Source organism: Hippoglossus hippoglossus, chromosome 1, assembly GCF_009819705.1.
Source record: "Hippoglossus hippoglossus isolate fHipHip1 chromosome 1, fHipHip1.pri, whole genome shotgun sequence".
NCBI lineage: Eukaryota > Metazoa > Chordata > Actinopteri > Pleuronectiformes > Pleuronectidae > Hippoglossus > Hippoglossus hippoglossus.
The window spans coordinates 25,494,603-25,514,808 of NC_047151.1; the positions used below are offsets into that span (position 1 = coordinate 25,494,603).

The 20,206-nt window shown below is 43.4% G+C and overlaps 1 protein-coding gene and 2 long non-coding RNA genes across 6 annotated transcripts; 1 reads left to right on the plus strand and 2 right to left on the minus strand.

Moving 5' to 3' along the window:
- The first annotated feature begins 583 nt into the window (after positions 1-583).
- Positions 584-2,400, plus strand: LOC117760981. Its single transcript, XR_004613770.1, has 2 exons — positions 584-665; positions 1,105-2,400. It is a non-coding gene; the product is annotated as an uncharacterized LOC117760981 (long non-coding RNA).
- Positions 1,678-16,862, minus strand: LOC117760975. 2 transcript variants are annotated; one of them, XR_004613769.1, is made up of 2 exons: positions 16,851-16,862; positions 1,678-4,053 (listed from the first exon to the last, which is right to left on the minus strand). It is a non-coding gene; the product is annotated as an uncharacterized LOC117760975 (long non-coding RNA). The 2 variants fall into 2 exon arrangements; XR_004613768.1 differs by lacking the exon at positions 16,851-16,862 and adding an exon at positions 15,218-15,246.
- On the minus strand, positions 1,678-19,957 carry lpar2b (lysophosphatidic acid receptor 2b). Of its 3 annotated transcripts, none has more exons than XM_034584417.1 (6): positions 19,535-19,957; positions 13,543-14,009; positions 11,492-11,986; positions 8,264-8,523; positions 4,491-4,620; positions 1,678-4,460 (listed from the first exon to the last, which is right to left on the minus strand). In XM_034584417.1, the coding sequence occupies exons 2-5, from the start codon at positions 13,796-13,798 to the stop codon at positions 4,516-4,518; spliced, it is 1,116 nt and encodes a 371-aa protein (XP_034440308.1). In that variant the 5' UTR covers positions 13,799-14,009; positions 19,535-19,957; the 3' UTR covers positions 1,678-4,460; positions 4,491-4,515. The 3 variants fall into 3 exon arrangements, with proteins under 3 accessions (XP_034440308.1, XP_034440318.1, XP_034440300.1); XM_034584427.1 differs by having other exon boundaries at positions 1,678-4,428; positions 4,473-4,620; XM_034584409.1 differs by having other exon boundaries at positions 1,678-4,620.
- Between the last annotated feature and the right edge of the window lie 249 nt (positions 19,958-20,206).

Genomic DNA, 20,206 nt, shown 5'->3' on the forward strand with positions numbered 1-20,206 from the left:
GATCACTAAGAGAACATTGTTTTAAATAAAGATAAAACTTTACTGTTCAAGCCCAGATCCACAGTTTTAAAGTCTGATAAAACACAGATGCAGGTTTTGCTCGGAAGCTTCAGAAGTTTCTCTCAAAGTTACATCATTTTCAGCCTTTTTAATAAAATGCTTCGATTGGATTTGAACTGGAAATACAGACTCTGAAAGAAACCAGTTGATTCAGTCTAATTGCTGAACCCTTGAGCACTGGTTGATAGACATGCACCAACAGCTCCCTCTAGTTTGGCTGTATACAAGTTTTTCTCCAGGCCGCCAAAGTTTCTATTGTAATAATCTTGTTTAACTCACTCATGATACTTTCAAGGGTCATAAGAGAATACTTTAGGAGCCAAACACTGTTGGAGCTTTTCAAAGAGGAGCAGCTTCAGTCTCTGAGAATGTGACTCAGCCGGTTTGTTGTCTCCCTGTGGACGAGTGGAAGATGAATCCGGAAATGAAGGAGGCCTGAGTTCAGTATCTGGTGTTTCTCCTGGAGTCGGGGCAGGTTTGGACTGAGGCTTTGATCTGGTTCATCAGATAAGAGACGACACAAAGAGACGTTGTATTAATACTCCAGCTCAAAGAGGAGTCGTGACAACTGAGTTCAACTGTGACCGACCGTGGGAAGAGATAAGGTGTGTTACTGCGTTTGTGTGTGTAGGCCTAGATGTGTTTGTGTCTCTACGTGTTGTGTTCACATTTAGACCTGTGACCTTCTGAGATTATACATTATCTTTAGAGATAACTCTTGGTTTAATTAGAACTAGAAAATTCAAATTCTAAAATATTCTCTTTCTTTAACAGCAGTAAGTTTTTATTTTTACCTTGAAAACTATTAACTTGATTTCTTTCAAATGTTTAATTGGTTTATTTAAAGTATTGCAATTTGAATTTTTTTTATAAAACACTAAAGTTTATAAAACAACCTCATCCTTAGTCATTTAATTATTAATAAAGAAAGAACTTAAAACTACAAATATAATAAGTATTTGTCATATGAAACATTTGTTTAGTTTCTTTAGAACTAAACCTTCACGTTAAGAGTGGATCACGTGTTTAATCCTGTTGTTACAGGTCAGCTGACGATGGGTGGCTCCTCCTCCAAAACAACCTTTGTCTGGAAAAAGAAGAAGAAATCACCTCTGGAAAAAGCCTGGAGCGACCTGAAGGGGGCGCTGCCCGATAAGAAACGCAAAAAGAAGAGTTCTCGGTCCCTAAACAAACTGAACTTGGATAACCTGAGGAAGGGGAAGTCTTCCCAGAGGAGATTCTCGCTGCCAACAGACAAGAAAGAGCCGAAGCAAAGGTTTTCTCTGGGTAACATGAGTAAGACGCCGACGAAGAAGGAGAAGGAGAGGAACGGAGGAGGGCTGGCAAAAGTGGGAGAGCAGATAAAAAGGGCATTTTCTCAGGAACAAAAGAAAGAGCTCAGGACTCGTCAAGATGTTTCTCCCTCTGTGAAGTTAAAGACAGAGGAGAGGAAAGAGGCAAACGTTCAGAAAAGTGGCACGAAAGCGTCTAAAATAAACTTCAGGTTTCCACGAGATCCATTCATTTGACAGGAATCAACGCAAAAGGACAATTTCAGACGAAGAGACTCGTGACTTTTGTTTTGGAGATGAAAGAAAAGACGACAGGAGAGTCTGAGACATTCAAGGTTTTTTAATGACGTCACTGTCGGGTTGTCTCGGTGCAGCGTGAGACTACAGACTGTAAATAAAGATGGACGACATGACGGATTCCTCAAAAGTGAATCTTGATCGCCCCCTTGTGGCTGGTTGCAGTATCCGTCACCAACCCTTTCTCCTCCATGTTAGCGGGTGATCAGTTGACCATTTAAAATAAACGGGATTAAACATTGTGATTGACAGACGTGTATTGGCACTCGGGATGTTTTAGCTTCATGTTTCTACAACAGCGCGGATGTGCAGAGGCGTCGTCCATCTTTATAAATCAGTCTATGAACGAGACACAGGAAACTGAAACACAACATCAACATCTAAAATTTGTCAGTTTACGCGACATTAATCAGCTGCAGCACATTTTAACGTGAAGCGTCACATCGCTGCTGTTTACTCAGTCGTACGTTACAAAAAGGAAATGATTGTAGCTGGTAAATGAAAAATTAAAAAAAAAAGTTTTTCCTTTAAAAAGGTGTTAATCTGTTTAAGTGCAGAAAATATCCACAGAATGAGCATAAATACAGTTTTACATCACAAACATTTAACAAAGGCGTTTTGTGTCATTCCAGCTCAGAGGCGATTTACAGGACAGAGCGAAAACACTACAATAAAAATGTGAGGACGGAACAGTTTATAAACACATTGTGTATAAATGGCACAAACACAATCTCATTCGACAGAGTAAAATCTAAAGTAAAATTAAAAAAATAAATCATTGATAATAACATCAGGAGATTTGTCTCTCCCCCTTTTTTTGAGGGTAAAACCAACATAAGTGCCAAACTCTTAAATTACAATTAAGCCAGAAATCATAAGACAGAGAAGATTTATCTGATTTGTTAGAGAAGAAATGACCAGTGGGCTCCAGGAACCACTTTCTGAAAAAGACAAGTTTAAACTTTACAAGACAAATCATGTTATGATGCTCTTAGATTTGTTATAAAACGTGAATATGTTTTGTTTCCAGGCTGTACATTTTCATAATTCTTTAACTAACTTTTAGAGGTCTTCAATTTAACAGTTTTAACAATGAAACTGAATAATGCAGTTTATGTAATAACATTAATGCCACTGCTGATAGTTTACTTTCGCAAAACAAAGAAAATCCAATTTGGACGAAGCAGAACTCGGGCCTGAAGTCAGACCGACCGAGAGAAACAAGGTCTTAAAAAGGCGATTGGAACATTTTCTAGATTAAAACAAGAGCAGCAGTAGATATTATGTTCTTTGTTAAGACGGGTTTTCCTGCACGAATGTAGGAGGTTTGGTTGGAAACACTGAGCAAGCTACACAACCTGGAAACCCACATGTTCTATGACACTATGAGAAAGTGAAGTCAAGGCTTTAATCAACCGTTAACAAATCCGCCTGTTAACTCCCTTTATAAAATCCCCTTTATAAAAGTACTGTGTATATAGAGCATCTCTTCTATGAGCCTCAGTGACTTTGTGCACATGAAACCTGATTTCCACTGATTCTATACACACACTCCGGTTTCAGTTTATAAGCAAACAGATAAATTCTCCTGCACGAAGGTTACAAAGGTCAGATTTAGTTTGTATTAACTTTATAACCGTGTAATCGTTCTGGAGACTGAAGTTCATTTATTGCATTATACTGCAGTGGGATTTCTATCAATTATAGATAGAATAGATTATAGATTAACTCCCTTTAAATCAACGAGGGCAGGACAACTAAAAAACACCTCCCTGTGCAACGCAGCAACACAAACTGCAGCCGCCAAAATTATGATAAAGATGAACCAACATCACCTTTAAATATTTACCACTAAAATGATTGGTTATGTCTCCGCCAACCAGTGCAGCTCCAGGTGTTAACTTTCACCACTGAAACCTGATCAGTTCACCTTCGAGTCCAAGTGACAACTGGGGACAATATGAAGAAATCCCCTCGGAAAAAAACATGTTTGGTGAGGCCCTGACCTTTGACCTTTGAGCATCCAAACCTAATCAGTTATTCTGTGAGTCAAAGTGAATGTTTGTGTACAATTTTACAAGATTCTCTCAAGGCTTTATTACGATATTGTGTTCACAAGGCAAAAAGAAAATGGTTTTGTGAGGTCACAGTGACCTTGACCTGTGACCACCAACATCTACACCAGTTGATCCTCAGGGCGGTCTTGAAATATCATGTTCACACAAGACTTGGACGGTGGGACAGCACAAAAAACAAACGTCTCCAACCACTGGGCGTCGCCAGCGCCGGGGCAGGACTGCAGGAGTTTTAGTCAGGTGTACCTAATAAACTGGTAACTGACATTAAACATGACGCCGCCTGCAGCTGGCCTTGTAACTCCACATTCTTCTGCTGTGAGATGTTTCTTCTGTGCCGACATGTTCCAGTTGTTCAGCGGATGTTAGCGTCGTCTTCTACCGCCGTCCGGTCGGGGGGGGGGGGGGGGGGGGGGGGGGGGGGGGAACCTGGCAGGTTGTTTACGTCCAAACAGGAAATGTCAGTTTCCCCCATGTTGTGTAAAAGCTTCAGCAACGAGAGCAGGAATGAGCCACTCGCTTCAAACGTCTGATATTAGAAAGCTGATCCATTTTCTTTTGTCTTTAACAAAGACATTAACCAAACAAGTCTTCTCCGCCAGCAGACGTAAAGATCCAATACACAGAATAAACAGCCTGTCGACTGAGGACGAACAGACTTTGAGGTTTGTTTATGTGAGCACACACAGATCGGCAGATTTGCTGGTACACGTCCTCTCTCTCTCTCTCTCTCTCTCTCTCTCTCTCTCGCTCTCTCTCTCTCTCTGTTGAAAGTTCACCGTTGTTTAAGTTTAACTCCAGTTGTCCGAGGAGGTAGGTGCGTCTTCCGAGCCTTTCTGGATGAGACGCGTCCCGTTGCCCCTCTGTATCGGCATCTCAGAACGAGACCTATAGGTCTACAGACAAGATGTGGGGAGACAGATGGAGAGAGTGAGGCCGAGGTTGGAATGAGGCGAAGGTGAAGCAGCAGCAGAGGAGAGGAACAGCAAGTGGCAAAGGAAGAAAGATGAGAAAATGGGTTAGTTGTGTTTTGTTAGTGGCAAAAAGATACAAAAGCGGCGGACACACACGACCAGACACGTCACAGCTGTTGGCACATTGATGCATTTATTCAGACGAGTTTGAACAATGTTTGTACAAAAATAAAAACACGGGATAATATGAAGATGCTCCTGAACTGTAAAAACAATACCAACAGTTAAAGGCCTATGATATAAAAGTAAGTATCCACATGTTGATTTATCTGAATAAAGAATATAGTTCTTTGAATATAGTGATTTCCCTTTAAAAGCTCCCTGTGATGAGATTCCCCTCCAGAGTACTTAAGAGTTATTAATCTGACATGATTCATAAATGTGTTAACTTTTAATCCACCGCTTCTGACAAATGAAAATGTTAAACGTCTTCTCAAACATACACGTGAACACACAAAACCACACACTCGTGACTGCACTTCCTGTTAGGGACAGTAACAGGCTGCATGGGTGCGTGCGTGTGTGCGTGCGTGCGTGTGCGTGTGTGTGCGTGTGTGTGCGTGTGTGTGCGTGTGTGTGTGTGTGTGTGTGTGTGTGTCTCCAACATACACGCATGCCAGAGCCACAAGTCAGAGGAAATGTGGCAAGCAGCATGTTCCACTCTAACCACCAGCGCACATCTGGACTGGTTTAAAACACTGTACAACTCGAACACACACGCGCACATGAGCAAACTGCAGCAGAGAGAACACACAAATCCCGCGCTTAGTACAAAACCCTGTGTAAACGACTGCATGAGGCAACGTGGGATGAAACCTGATTATAGAACGAGGCAGTGCGAGCGATTAAAGGCCTTGTTTTATGAGATGTGAGTTTGACAGAGACACAAACACAAAAAACATCCCGCCTGAGTGAATGCACATAATGTGTGTAGGGAATCTGTAAACGTGCCACGTTTAGAGTACAAACGAGGATCCGCACACACAAAACCTTTGTTCGCCTCTGACAAGGTCGTGATTTCAGCAGGATTTGGCAAACACAACTAAGCCGATTTCCACAAACCTTAGAGGAAGGATGGGACAAGACAGGTACTGTTTACAGACGGCGATGCTCTTTGTAGGTGTTTCAGGTCCACGTGACCATTTGGCTAATCTGTATATGAATGCAGATAAGCTACCAAATCCTGCTGATTGATCAAGCAAGAAACGTAAACCAGTAAACTGCTGAGCATTGTCCCTCACCCACAGATTCTGAAAAATCACACATAGAATATGATATGTGTGAGTGTGTTGAGCCTTGTCGGAGGTATGCGGTCATTCAAGTTACATGCATGCCTCAGTTCTGGATGGGAGCACAAACAAGGGCAGACACGGACGATTTGCACACAAAACGTACATTTTGTGGGGAAATGCTCCTGAAGCAGCAGCCGAAGAACTCCAGCTAGTGGCTGAAACTGTGGCTCATTCTGCTGCGTAGAGCAAAAGAGGTGGAGAGCCCACAAGGCAACGCTGAGCGAGGGCACACGAGCACAACTGAGTGAGGGGGGGGGGGGGTTAGTATTGTGTCCTCGTGTGAACCAAAGCAAACAAATCAATACATTTGTTTCGGCCCAGAGGTTCAGTTTCTCCACAAAAACAAAACTAGTTGGTCCCCAATGTCCCACCCAGTGCTCTGAGCAGATATAACATTCAGAATCTCAAATATAGTTTAATCAGTCTGAATACGGCTTTAATTCAGTCCCAGTTTCAACGTTCAGAACCAGCGAGTCATAGATGTTGGGGTTGGGCCTTTGTCTCTATATCACCTTGTTGATATCATCAGAAATCGATGATAAGAGGATCTGATCTCCTTCACATTGTTCATCAACGGTTTCGCTGAGAGGCGACGTGTCTGCAGCTGTGTACGTGACTGGAACTGAAAATACTGAACTGAGAAAGCAGAATTGAGTTTGCAGACTCTCTGTTCTCGGGGGGGGCTCAATGTACGTGTAAATGCTGCATCACCACTGTGACACTACGCAGTCCTACCTCCTGTCCACATGACTTTATCATCGTGTAAGTCATTACCTCCGCTAAGCAGGTTAGGTTACATTGTGGAATGGGGCCAATCCAGGAAACAAATATTTAACGTGGCGAGATAGAACATTAGACTTAGAAAATATGCGCTCTCCAGAGGCGTCCTTTTAGTTATGAGTGTTTATTAACTATTTAAAGTGTGTTAAAGTCTTCTTCGCAGTATTTGAGAACTCTTTAAGAGCTGCATAAGCTGCTATCGGACATGCACCGAACTCCAGATAATCTCCTGAGATCATCCAGAGGAGCGGTCTGTGAGAACTGGATAATGTCGGAGTGAGCCCATGTGCAGCGGGAGATTACCCGGAGTTCCCCTCTGCAAACTGTCAAACTGTGTGTTTCTCTGCTTCTGCATGAATCGTTGATTAATGAATGTGGCAGAACGTTGACAGAGTGCTGTGCAGCTCGTGTGGTTCGTTCTCCAGGCAGCGCTGTCAAACTGCACTTGTTTGTTGCCCATGTGACTTCCTCACATGTGCCACACAGTGACACTGCGGGACGTTGGTTTGAGGTTTTGTTCTGAGCATTGTCAGATTCTCGGAAAAGCCGTTCACCGAACAGAGGAGACAAAAAGCAGAAGTGCGGTGGTTTATATTTGCTCAAGCACAAAAATGGAAAGGAGAATCAACATTTTACTATAATATACAAACCAGACATTTGACTTTAATATGTCGTCAGCAGTGGATCAGCTTGTTGTTGATTATATAACCAGGTGAAAGCTTTTTGGATATTTTTCTAGGTTCATACATTTTTTTGTTAACGAAAAAAGAGGAATGTTTGGTTTGAACTTATTTTTTGGAGATTTATCAGCTAAATGTTGTTGCTTTTCCATCTGCAAAAAAACACGCTGACTACTGCAACTTAGGAATAAATGAGATACTCCACCAGACAATAAGACGAGGAGGAAATCAGCCTCTGATTGGGTGGTTTTCTCTAAACGATACGATAACTGACTCTTTTGACGTCTTGTGAAGCAAACACAAGTTTTGAATCTTAAACTTTCCAGCTGATACGAGGAACTTATTAGCAAACGGCTGCTTATTTACACATCTAGCTTGTACCAAATAAAAAGTGAGGTCTTTTATCTCTGTTTTTGGTCTCTACCAACTTCTCATTGTAAAAATATTAAATAAACCCACTCAAGGGAACTGAACTTTAAAGAAAGACCTGCTGAGTTTGTAAATCTGTTTACAGAATCTGATTTGCACCTGATTTTGTTTTCATAAATCTGATTATATTATAAAAATATATATTTTTGCGTTACACTGTAAAATATTACGAGCAACACTTAAGCAGAATATTAAGTTGTCAAGTCGGCCTGGTTGTCGTTGTGTCGTTCAAACTGTTTGGTTGTCACGCTCGTACTGTACGTGGTGATTGGATAACCTCTGTCTACAGTCAGCGTGGTTTCAAGGGTTTATTATTTACAGTCCACAGCGAGAGTTGCTTTGTTTGTGATTGTTGTCGTCGACTCCGGTGCTCTCAGACAGTACCTCGTGGTCCAGGGTGTTAAAGTGAGTCCCAGCGGCGTCCTGGGGATTCCTGCCACGCCGACACGGGAAGCACAGGATCTCCTTGAAGGTCCTCCGCATGTCCTTGTCCCTGAAGCAGTAGATGATGGGGTTGACGAAGGAGTTGCACTCGGCCAGCACCAGGAAGTACTTCTCGAAGCGCAGCACCTCACACTTATCGCAGCCCAAGCCGTCGAGCAGCAGCACCACCAGGCCGGGCGTCCAGCAGATCACAAAACAGCCTGGAGAGGGAGGATGGGAGGAGCGTCATGGAGGGCACATAAGGTCATTACAAGACTGGTGATAACACTGGAAATCAACGAGAAAAGTTGAAGGAGTTTCACAGATAAAGAAGGAGAGGAAAGAAAATGAACAGAGTTGTAAAGAATGTGGAGAAGTAAGGGGGGGGGGGGGGGGGGGGGGGGATAGGCAACAGAGAGAGAGGGAATGTACTGTAAATTCCTCTGAAGACAATGTGCCTGTGCGCACACACACACACACACACACACACACACACACACACACACACACACACACACACACACACACACACACACACACACACACACACACACACACACACACACACACACACACACACACACACACACACACACACACACACAACTAAGGCAACATCCACACTGACAATCTCTGTCCACACAAGCATTATCTTAATCCTTGTCTACACTAACGCGCATATCACATGACCACTAATGTTTCCTGGGCATGTGCGTGTCGGCGTTAACGGGAACTGTCGCAGATCGCTCGAATAACAGCTTCACACATGCTAACAGTTGTATCATTGTAAAATCAAGGATTTAACTGCACTGCAGCTGTGAGCGAAGACAACAACACTTTTACTGGATTCCTGTGTCGTGCACTGGCAGCCAAGGGATAGGGATAGGGGTCATGTGATCAAATCAAAACATAGCAGTGTGGCTGTAGCTCACATGCTCAACCCTTACACTGACCTAATACCAACACTAACCATGAGGAAAAACCACAATGTCCTCACCCTGCAAGGTCTATAGGCTCAAAATGGTCCTCACAAAGATATACAAGTACAAGTACACAAGAACACACAGTCACACATGCATGTGGACTGAGTATAGTCTGTATGATCATGTTCCATTATGATAATACCGTATTAGGCAGCAGAGGAATTCATTATGTACACACATTCTCAGCAGGTCCAGCATAGGTACGAGCATGTGGAAGCTGAAGCTAAAAGATGGAGATGTGACGATACTGTGATAACACACACACACACACACACACACACACACACACACACACACACACACACACACACACACACACACACACACACACACACACACACACACACACACACACACACACACACACACACACACACACACACACACACACACACACACACACACACACGTGTGCGTTCCTTAGCTCCGGACCCAATATTTAACTGTTGCTTTCACGTTTAACTTCTAGTCTTTACACCAAAATAGCAATTTGAAGACGTGGTTATCGGACAAAATGTTCCCTCTTTGCTAAAATGTCCCGTGCGCTCAAGGTCAAACCGTCAAGCTGGTCCTCACAACCATACAAGTACATGACTCCACACCCGCTGTGTGGTGTCTTACTCCTACAGGAGAGGAGCTGTTTTCTGTCACAGTAACACAACTATGCAGCTCCCTGTCAGGACATGCTCACGCTTCTCCTCACCCTCCTCACATGCCGGAGGTGCTGAACCCTGGCTGCTGAGCGACGGCAGAAAGACGTGTAACATTTTAAAAAACTGTTGAGGAATTTAATCAAAAGTTCAAAATGCGAGTGCAGCAGCAGCAGAGGAGGCCGGGAAGAAGAGGAGAGAGGAGAGAACGGCCAGTTCGGCAAACAATGAGGAATCGGTGGGAGAAAGAGGGAAGCAGCGAATGTGTGTTGGGGGAGTTGAACAAGTAAAGACAAGCTGAGAGGAGCCTGAACGGCGGTGGAGTCAGTCAGAGGTGGAGGAGGTGGAGGAGGAGGAGGAGGCTCTGGGTATTTTCTGCAGATTTATTCTGGGAAGATTCAAGGGAGGATTTCCCTGGAAGTCGCTCGAATCTCTTGTGAAATGAGCAAAATGAATAAAATGTACAAGAAGCATCACACTGGACCCGAAATGTTTTCTCTATTATTTATCAGTTGGCCGATAAAAATCTGCCGATAGGAGCCTTTCACAAACACATGAGTGTTGACATTCACTGCTCGCAGATATGAAACCTTTTGTTTATATGATACATAAAAAAGGATTTTCTTGATTTAGGTTTTTGCTTGTATTTGTGTTTTCTTACTCCACCAAGGACGTAAACAGACACGTGTTTGTTTGTCAGCAAGATTGGGCCAATTATTCATTTTAAAAATATATGCTTTCAAGTGGACTGCTGCCAAACAACATTTTATTGTGTTAGAAAGATGCACAGTGACAATAAACCTGAAAACCCACTGGCCAGAATTCAACTAAACTGGGTGGAAGGATGGAACATGGGCCAAGATAGAACCCATTAAATGTTGACGTTGATTTCCAGGGGAATTATTCATGGTTCATGAATCGTAGAAGACCAAAAAAACAAAACCATCAGGCACATTGAGTGAACTGATATCTGGGAACGTGTGAACTTTAGGGAGGCTTGATTAAAGTTACTGCTGGGTCCTGGGGGAGGAATGCACTCTACTGAGCACCATTCTAGTTTTGTTTGTGCATCTCTTGCAGGTTTTAAAGGGGGAGAGAGCTCTGCTGGTATTTCCATGCACCACTGAGACACATTAACTCAGTCAGAGTCAATGAATGAAGATGTTTTTCTAACTTTTTCCAACACATTTTTTAAATCCCCCACCCCCCCGAGCTCTACGGAATTCCATTCATTTTTCACATTTTTACTGACTAACAAAGAAAATTCATGACTAACATTTCCCTTTTTCAGTTTGTTTACTTAAACAGGAAACTGTGTCCCCACACAGATTGAAAACACAGTCTGACAGTTGACAGCAGAGAAAACAGATGTTGTCATTTCAAACGTACTGAAGGAGTAGAAAGAAATAACGGCTGATTAGAATTTCCCAGAAGTTTGGTTGATTAGAAATTCTTGACGTCAGTTTTGGTAACTTTCCTTTTTACCACCAACTCCTTGATGTGTGCATGCAGTGTGTGTGCGTGTGTGCGTGCGTGTGTGTGTGCGTGTCCCTCACCCAGGATCATGGAGACGGTCTTCATCAGGTTGAACACCGTCTCTCGGTGTCTCATCTGGGACGTGTGCTGTGACATCTGCTTGCTCTTGTGCCTGACGTAGAGAAAGATGCGGGTGTAGACGGCCACCATGATGGAGAAGGTCAGGAGATTGAGGACGCCCCAGAAGACCAGGTAGCTGCGGCTGTACAGCGGCGCCATGGTGGAGCAGTTGGGCAGGTCGCAGAGGCAGTGCCAGCCCATGGTGGGGACCAGGCCCATGATTATCGCCACCAGCCATATGAACACCATGATGATGAAGACCCGCCGCTTGCTCATCTTGCTGTGCAGCTGCATGTTGAAGATGGTTTGGTGACGCTCCACGGCCACGGCCAGCAGGTTGAGGACCGAGGCCGTCAGACTGGTGTCGATCAGCCCCTGTCGCACAAACCACTGGTACTTGGACAGTTTGATGGTCCAGGGACCAGTGTGAAACATCAGGTGGAGGTAGGAGATACCTGCGAGGAGAAGAGGGACGACTCCATTACAGAGAAATCTTACACAGAGCGACAAGTCCTTGCAACATAAACCTTTTCCTCTGCGTTTGGGCCTCTCGCCTTTTTAATGCAAGTCATTAAATAACAGCTGACTGGCTATCGGAAGTTTTCTGGATAAATCAAGAGTGCAAGACGTTCGGAGCCGGGTCCTTTCCCAGCTGGCCAGTGGGCTTCTTTGTTTGCCATTCGAGATGAGAGATTGTTAATCTTTTGGATGATAACATTGTTTGGTGACACCTAGAGTTTGCTGAAAGAAGAGGCAGCTTGTTTTTTTAGTTTTTTTTTTAAACTTAGATAAATGTAACTCTGTTTTTCTTTGTTCAATTTATTTGTTTGATTTAAAAAACAGCATCCACTCGCCCTGTTTCCTCTCCTCATTTAACCTCCTCACAATAAATATCTTTATCTTAACCAACATCTGGTTTTTATGTTGCTTCGCTTACAATCTGCATCTTAAGAGAAGTAACAGAATTTGCTGCTTCACTAATTTAATAATGAAGAAACCAGAAAAAGTAGTTCCAAGTGCCAATATAGTTATAACAATATATATTTATACTGTATAGGATATAATATACATTGTGCAGGTTATGAATATAATATTTATTTAGTATTAAAACTGTGTTTCCCTCTAAACAGGACCTGACCTTCACTCGCGCACACACGCGCACACGCACACGCACACACACACACACACACACACACACACACACACAACCACCCCCCCAGTGGAAGATGGTGTGACTCAAAACACTCGCTGTTTTCTAAACCCACATATCTGCAGCATCGTGACTTGCGTCATTTCGCCGTGATAATTCAAAGCATCCACACTCATAAACGTCTCACAGAGGAAGTATTTATAACATAGGGAGGTTCATACTTTCCTGTGTCTGTCAAACAACATTTCAACAAGTCCTCTATCACTAAACACCTTTATTAGGAATGTATTATAAAAAGCCCTGAGGCCTGATTTAAAAAGCAGCCTCACTGTAAAACGTTACCACAGTATGGAGTCAGAAAGTGCAGAAACAAAAAAACTGTTTCTAGATGTTTCATATGCGAGTCTGCAGTTAATAAGAGGTCTAAGGCATTTTCTCAATTATCTTCTTTAACTTTTATGATATCCACATGTGTCGTTGATTCCCACGGGTTTTCTATTATTTTCTTAGGCGTCAATCTCAGCTTTGTCTTTGCTGAGCATCAGAATTGACCTAGAGCCTCGTGTAAAGAGATAATTTGGCCTTAAAGCTGAAAGAATGAAACATGATTTTAGAAATTCTTCAAATCCCAAGTGAAAAAACCCTTTTAGATGTGAGTGAATTGTTTTGATGCTTGAATGGGTTTAAAAGTCTTGAGTTCACAAAAGGTGGTGGAGAGGGTTAAACCTCCAGTGCCTCTGTCACAGTGCTGTGTTCTGACTGAACTGTGGCAGCACTAAAACTTCTCAACGTGTTCAAATGCAGTTTAAATAGAACTAGCAGTCATAATAATAATAATAATAATAAGTAAAAGGACGGTACCTGAGAAGAGGTCTGACAAAGCCAGATTTCCCAACAGGTAGTAGATGGGAAAGTGAAAGCGTCTGTTTTTTAAAATGGCCCCAATGACCAGAAGGTTGGAAAAGATCACAATGAAGCAGACCGCCATTCCCATAGAGACGATCACATAGTCACGATCGCGCCAGTGTGCGCTGATGTTCTTGCCGCTCTTCTCATAGAAAAAAGTGACGTTGCGGTCTCGGTAGCATCCCTCTTCGTCATCGGTCAGTGTATCCATGTTGAGATATGGGGTGGACGTGCGATCAGAGAGGAGCTGGGGCGGAGGAGGGGTAGAGCGGCGTTGCAGACGGTGAGCGGTGGCGAAGGACTAGGGCGCCATTCAGACTCGCCCTATCAGGTGAGTTGGGGATCGGCATGCCATCCGCTGGACGGGTGAAGACCGGAGGGATCCAGTTCGAAGTCCGAGGCGTTGGAGTAGCGTCTTCAATCTGTGGATGGAATGAATGATTACATTAAAACTACAAACTTCATGCATGAATCCACGATTAATTAAAGTGTGATACATCCCACCCCCTCATATCGGCCCTCTTGTTAAGGCAACGCCCCCAAAACACACGAACGTGCACTGTAAACTGTGGGAAGATGACTTTTCTGTGACCCGCTCGCTAACTTCTGACCATCTTATCTGTTTCAGCGGTGAACGTCTCAGTAGACTGTCTCTATTGATGCTATCGGGACGTGAAGAGGGTTTAAAAAAAAAATACGATAAAAAAGGGTTTCAGAATTAAATAACCAACCCAGGCTTTAATACATTTTTAATAAAAAAGAAAAAACACAAATGCAACTGAATATTTACAAGTTGAATTAAGAGAATAAAGTCTCTCCTACATCGTTTACTCTGTGAAATAGTTTTCATTTCAACATAAACCGATTATAGCCATGCAGCAAGCACACCAACCAAATTCGGTTTATTTTGTCATCAGGCTAAAACAACAATAGCACGGAGTTAAAGGTTAGAATTAGCCGATACATCCATTAATCAATTATCTATTCGGACCATCACAGGCCTGACAGCTGACGAGTAAACACACGCAGCCTTCTGTAAGTTTTTGTTTTATTTTCCATATGTAAATAAATAGATTTCCCTCAAGCAGAATATATATCTACATTAAAAGGCTGACTGGTTCAAGAATTCTATTCTGCATGAACCAGAAAATCTTGATTAGCAGCAACAGCAGCTATTTTACTTATTGTTACCAAGCTGAATGACAAATAGCGACAGGTCACTACAAGTCACGACAGGGACACACAAGGCTTCATGAGGGAACGCCGTCGTTATAAAAGCCACCACGTCTCAGAGCGGATCTCAGCCTTCACTTCGAGACACGCGCGTTTAAATGTTTCCAACCACAGGCATCAATCCTCCGTTGACCGTCAACATGGACGGGCCACATGGTGCGTTGTGAGTCAACAGCACTCCCTTCACACTTTCTGCTTTTTTCTTTTGCGAACGCCAGCTCAGCTCGATCACACACACACACACACACACACACACACACAACAATGGAGACAGCAGAGCGGCTCCCTACAGCAGAGACACACCTCACAATTACACAGTCAGCTATGTAACTCAATCTCAATCCAAACATGCACACCACACACACACACACACACACACACCACACACCATGCACACCACACACACACACACACACACACACACCACGCACACCACGCACACCACGCACAGGGAGGGATCCTCAGTGACCCAATCTTCTTCCAAGGGTGTGTGAATAGAAATCGAAAACAGAAACTGGGACATTTAGAGGCTTAAGAAGGAGATTTGCAGGACAAGGACTTGATTAAGCCAACAAGTTAAAAAAAACGGTTGAGGAAAGAGGAGAAAAACATGCAGTGAAAGAATGAGAAAGTGTCAAAAAAGTCAAAACAAGAATTCGTCTAATGGAGTGCGTGTTCAGATGCAAGGCTGGCAGGTTCTCATCCGCATGGTGGGAGGCAGGAAGTCTCCGTTTCCTCTGCTCAGAGCTTCAGCTCACGTCTCTGTTAGACCTGGTATCTTAGGTAATCTCGTCTTTAAATACAAACTCTGGGTGATAACAACCTCCACGTTTTAGCAGACTGTTACGCTGACCTCGACACATTCAATGCTGCACATCTTAAAAAACACGCTAAACCTGCCTGTTTGGCACGAGCTGTTTGTTTTCGGTCTGTGACGACGCTGGTTGCCGCTTCTCTTTCTGAAGCTGTAAAAGTGACCTGCAGTAATTGAGCCTTTTGCAAATAAAAGACCTGCTGCAGGATCAGTTGCCGCTGTCATGGATACGTTGATGGGTCCCAGCCGTGCAGAGCGCTGGTCCCCTCTTTATAAACGTTGTCTTGAACACAGTGTTTCCCTAGTAACTATTAGACTGTGATGGCCCACCATATTCAAATTTGTCCGCCACAGTTTCATAATGACTCATAATAGCTTAAGAGAGCTTAAGAGATCTCTAGCTTAGACCACAGCGCAACCGCATGTTCGTGCCATCTATCAGAGAGTCAGATCCTCATGATTTCCGCTGCAGACGTGACGAGCAGTTCTTTCCACACGATAACTTATCTATCACTCTTTAGCCTGTGCACTGTACCTGTCACGCAGAATTGGTTTGTGCAAGAGTGACTTTCATGTGAGTGTGTACCCCCTGTTAACGCAATTGATTGAATTGATTCTATGGGAAACGCGAGAATAAATCACACCAATTTGGACCGTGCACGTCTCAGAGGAAATGGAATTATTAGAACGTTTTAAAAACCCTGCCCTCTGCCAGGGCCCACAACAAATCACACAAACACTCATAGATATAAGTTCCCCTAAATATGCCTGGATTTGTTTTTCCATCAGGTTTCATGAATTACACCCTGAGAAATACTTGAAAATGTCAATAAAAATGTATAAATTTCCTGCTGACAGAAAAAAAGGACACGGGGGGGGGAGAATATCAAACTTTAAGCTGCTTGGCAACTTTGTAAAAAAAGGCTGCCTCACTCTACAACGGCAATAAATCTAAGGACTCACATTTCAGTTCACCACACAAGTAAGAGACAAAGTCAAGAGCCCAACCTCGACCGACTGCCTCCGTCTTTCACCACCCTTATCCTCAGGAGCCGTGCCAGAAGCTCGTAAAGAGGCCGTCACTGATAAGGAAACGTGGCCCGGTTGTATGACACCGTACGGCAAAATGGATTGTAGAGAAGGAATCCTTGAAACCTTCCCAGTTTGCTTTTAGCTGTCAGCCCGACGGTGTTTACCTTCTCAAAAGACAAACTACCACACACACACAGCGAGTTCACTGAGGTGGTTCCAGGTTCTACGGGCCTGAATTTGCATGACGTGTGTTTTAATGCATCACGCGTCTTTGTGTTTGTGTGTGAATGAACCGGGCTGAATCGGTAAACACCAGTTTGAATGCAAACCGGTCATTACCAGAGCAGCCACACCCGAGTCTTCTCTCTTTCTCCCTCCTCCTCTGACCTTCTGTCTCTGAAAGAGCTTCAGCACATCAACTTCACTTTGTTTGGAATAAGAAAGATTTACACACACACACACACACACACACACACACACACACACACACACACACACACACACACACACACACACACACACACACACACACACACACACACACACACACACACACACACACACACACACACACACACACACACACACACACACACACTGCAGGAGAGGTGGAGTCAGTGGGTGAGAGACGGTCGATTGTTCTCCAGACCTCAGATTCCCGGTAAAAGAGGAGATTCTGCTCATCTCCTCAGGAGCCCTCTCTCTTTGTGTATTTACTTTAATCAAGGGCCTCTTCTCCAGCGTTTCCTTCCAGCTGTGAAATAGGGACATGCAACTGGCTGAAATAATGATTTCCTTTGGCTATTTAATCACACAGAGTTATGCACAGACACGTATGGCCCATTAGATTAAGACAACGTGCTCTCCCCTCTGACAGGAGCATAAAGCCACAAACTACAGGTTTCCTACGGAAGCTTTTTTTAGGCAGAGAGATTCTGATGATCACACAATATGAAGCTTGTTGCCATGCTCTGCAATTAGGGATCATTTTAGGTGAATTACCTCATATCAAATCCTCTGGAGACACAAATGGGAAAAAAGAGGCTAAATATAATGTTTAAAAAAAGCAAGAAACTGCTGCCTGTATTTTAGAGTTGTATATTTAAGTCTGAGAAAGTTGTTGCAGCAACGTTCTTCAGAAAGTTGTTGCTGCAACAACGTTCCTCAGAAAGTTGTTGCAGCAACAACGTTCCTCAGAAAGTTGTTGCAGCAACGTTCCTCAGAAGGTTGTTGCAGCAACGTTCCTCAGAAGGTTGTTGCAGCAACGTTCCTCAGAAGGTTGTTGCAGCAACGTTCCTCAGAAGGTTGTTGCAGCAACGTTCCTCAGAAGGTTGTTGCAGCAACGTTCCTCAGAAAGTTGTTGCCTGTTGGGGGAAGTTGCTGGAGGAAACTGTCAACTTTCTAAAAACAACACAACATCAATATTCCTCCTCACGGGGAAATTATCTTAGGATCTTTACTTCGTCTTTACTGCAACTATTCATCTGTTCACTTCATAATTAACTGCTGATTTTCATTAACAGTCCCATGCACAGGGAGACAGAGAATAAGCTCATCCTCACCACTACAAATGGACCAACAATATATATATATATATATTTTTATATTAAAGATAATTACAGCCAAGATCATTATCAGGATCAACCCCCAAAATAATCCAGGGTTAGTTCGATTCTTGCACAAAAGCCAAAACATTCCCGCTTCTGAAACGTAAGGATTTGCAGCTTTTGTCTGTTATGTAGAAGGTTAAAGTAAATTTAATATCTTTGGGTTTTAGAGTCAAATGCTGTTTTAAACAATCATCAACCACCCGATGACCTTTACATGAAATTAAGAATATGGAAGTAAAACTACAGTTACTACAGTTCAGCACAAACAGAGCTGAGTCAACACTAAGTATTATATAAAGTCTGTGGTCAACACGGTGCGACACAGTGTCAACACAACCTGAAACAATCCAACAGAGGATCGACGAGCTGCTGAACGGGATTACTTTACAACACATGCACTGTAAAACAAGACCGGCTTCCTCCTGAGTGAAGGCTGTGGTTTGAAACTCTTCTTTATTGGGCTCTGGGAACCTGAACTTAAAAACTTGGTCGGGTCAATTCAAATCTTTCAAATACAGGCGCCACTCCTATAAATACTGGACTGAATACAAGCAGATGCAACAGAACTCCGCCTGAACAAGTTCAGTCCAAAACTAGACAACAAAACTGAACGCAGATGTTTGATGCCAACTTTGGGAAAGTTTCTGATGCTGACAAACAATCCTCGGTTTGATTCCCTGGTCAAGTGGTGATGTTACAGTTTAACATGGAAGGGTAGAAATCCAGTTGGTTGATTGGTCGATGGAGAGGCAATTAAACTTTATAGTTTAATGAATTTAAGGTGCCTAAATATTGACATGCACTGTAAAAACAAACGTTCATACCGTTGAATATTGATAAGTATCACAATAAATGTCACATTATTATTGCTACGTGTAAAGAAAAAGTTTTGCTCCTGAGTGAAGGTTTTGGTTTTAATCTGTTATTCTAAAGAATTTACATTTACGTGCCCGTAGGACACAAAACCAAGACGGTGGATGACACACACAAACAAGAAAGTAGTTTAAACGTTAATAAACTAAGTTAATGATAATAACAATAAACAGAACATTTGACTGATCTGAGGAGATTGTGCTATTGATGATAATTAGGTTGTTGTTTTTCTTTCTAGATCATTTTCCAGAAAAGATCAAAGCTGAACATGCAGCTCAGACTCTGGAGGAGCAGAAGGTGAATAAATAAAAACAACAACAACAACAACAACAACAACAACAACAACAGCCTCTTCACGTCCGTCACACACACAATGAGAACTCACCGGAGTCCCGAGGAGCTCCGGAGGGAAAATGAGAATTAAAAAAGAAGCTGAACTCACTTTTCTGGATCCGGTTGATCGAGTGACTCCTGGTGAGTCACACGCAGCGCGCCCTCCTCCCACCTGCGCTCAAACACGTCCTCCGCGCGCACCGCGACACAATAAAAGCCTCAGAAATAGAAATAAAAAATCTATTTTGTTTTTCTCCCAGAAGATGTTTTGTGTTCCTGTGCAGCTTCTCCTCTTCTTCTACTCTCTCTCTCTCTCTCTTCTCTCACTCCTCACTCTCTCACTCCTCTCTCTCTCTCTCTCTCCTTCACCTGCTCCGCACCCCGCTCCTTTATTTCCGGTAGTTTGTTACCTGTGCGCATTGATCCGCTGGGGAGATGAGTCCCGGCGCAGCGCAGACAGGGCGCGGCACCGTCACAAAGGAGCGGCTCCGCAGCTGTATCCCTCCGCCAACCTGAGAGAGCCCGGTGCCCGCCCCCAGCTGCTCCTGGTGGAGGGGGAGGAGGAGCCAATGACAGAACAGCATCTGTCTAACTTCTATCGTCTGTCTGTCCATCTATGCATCCATCCATCCATCCATCCATCCATCTATCTGTTTCTGTTTGAGGAGCCCTTTAGATCTTTCTGACTTCACAGGGAAACGTCTTCAGCACAGATCAGAAGTCA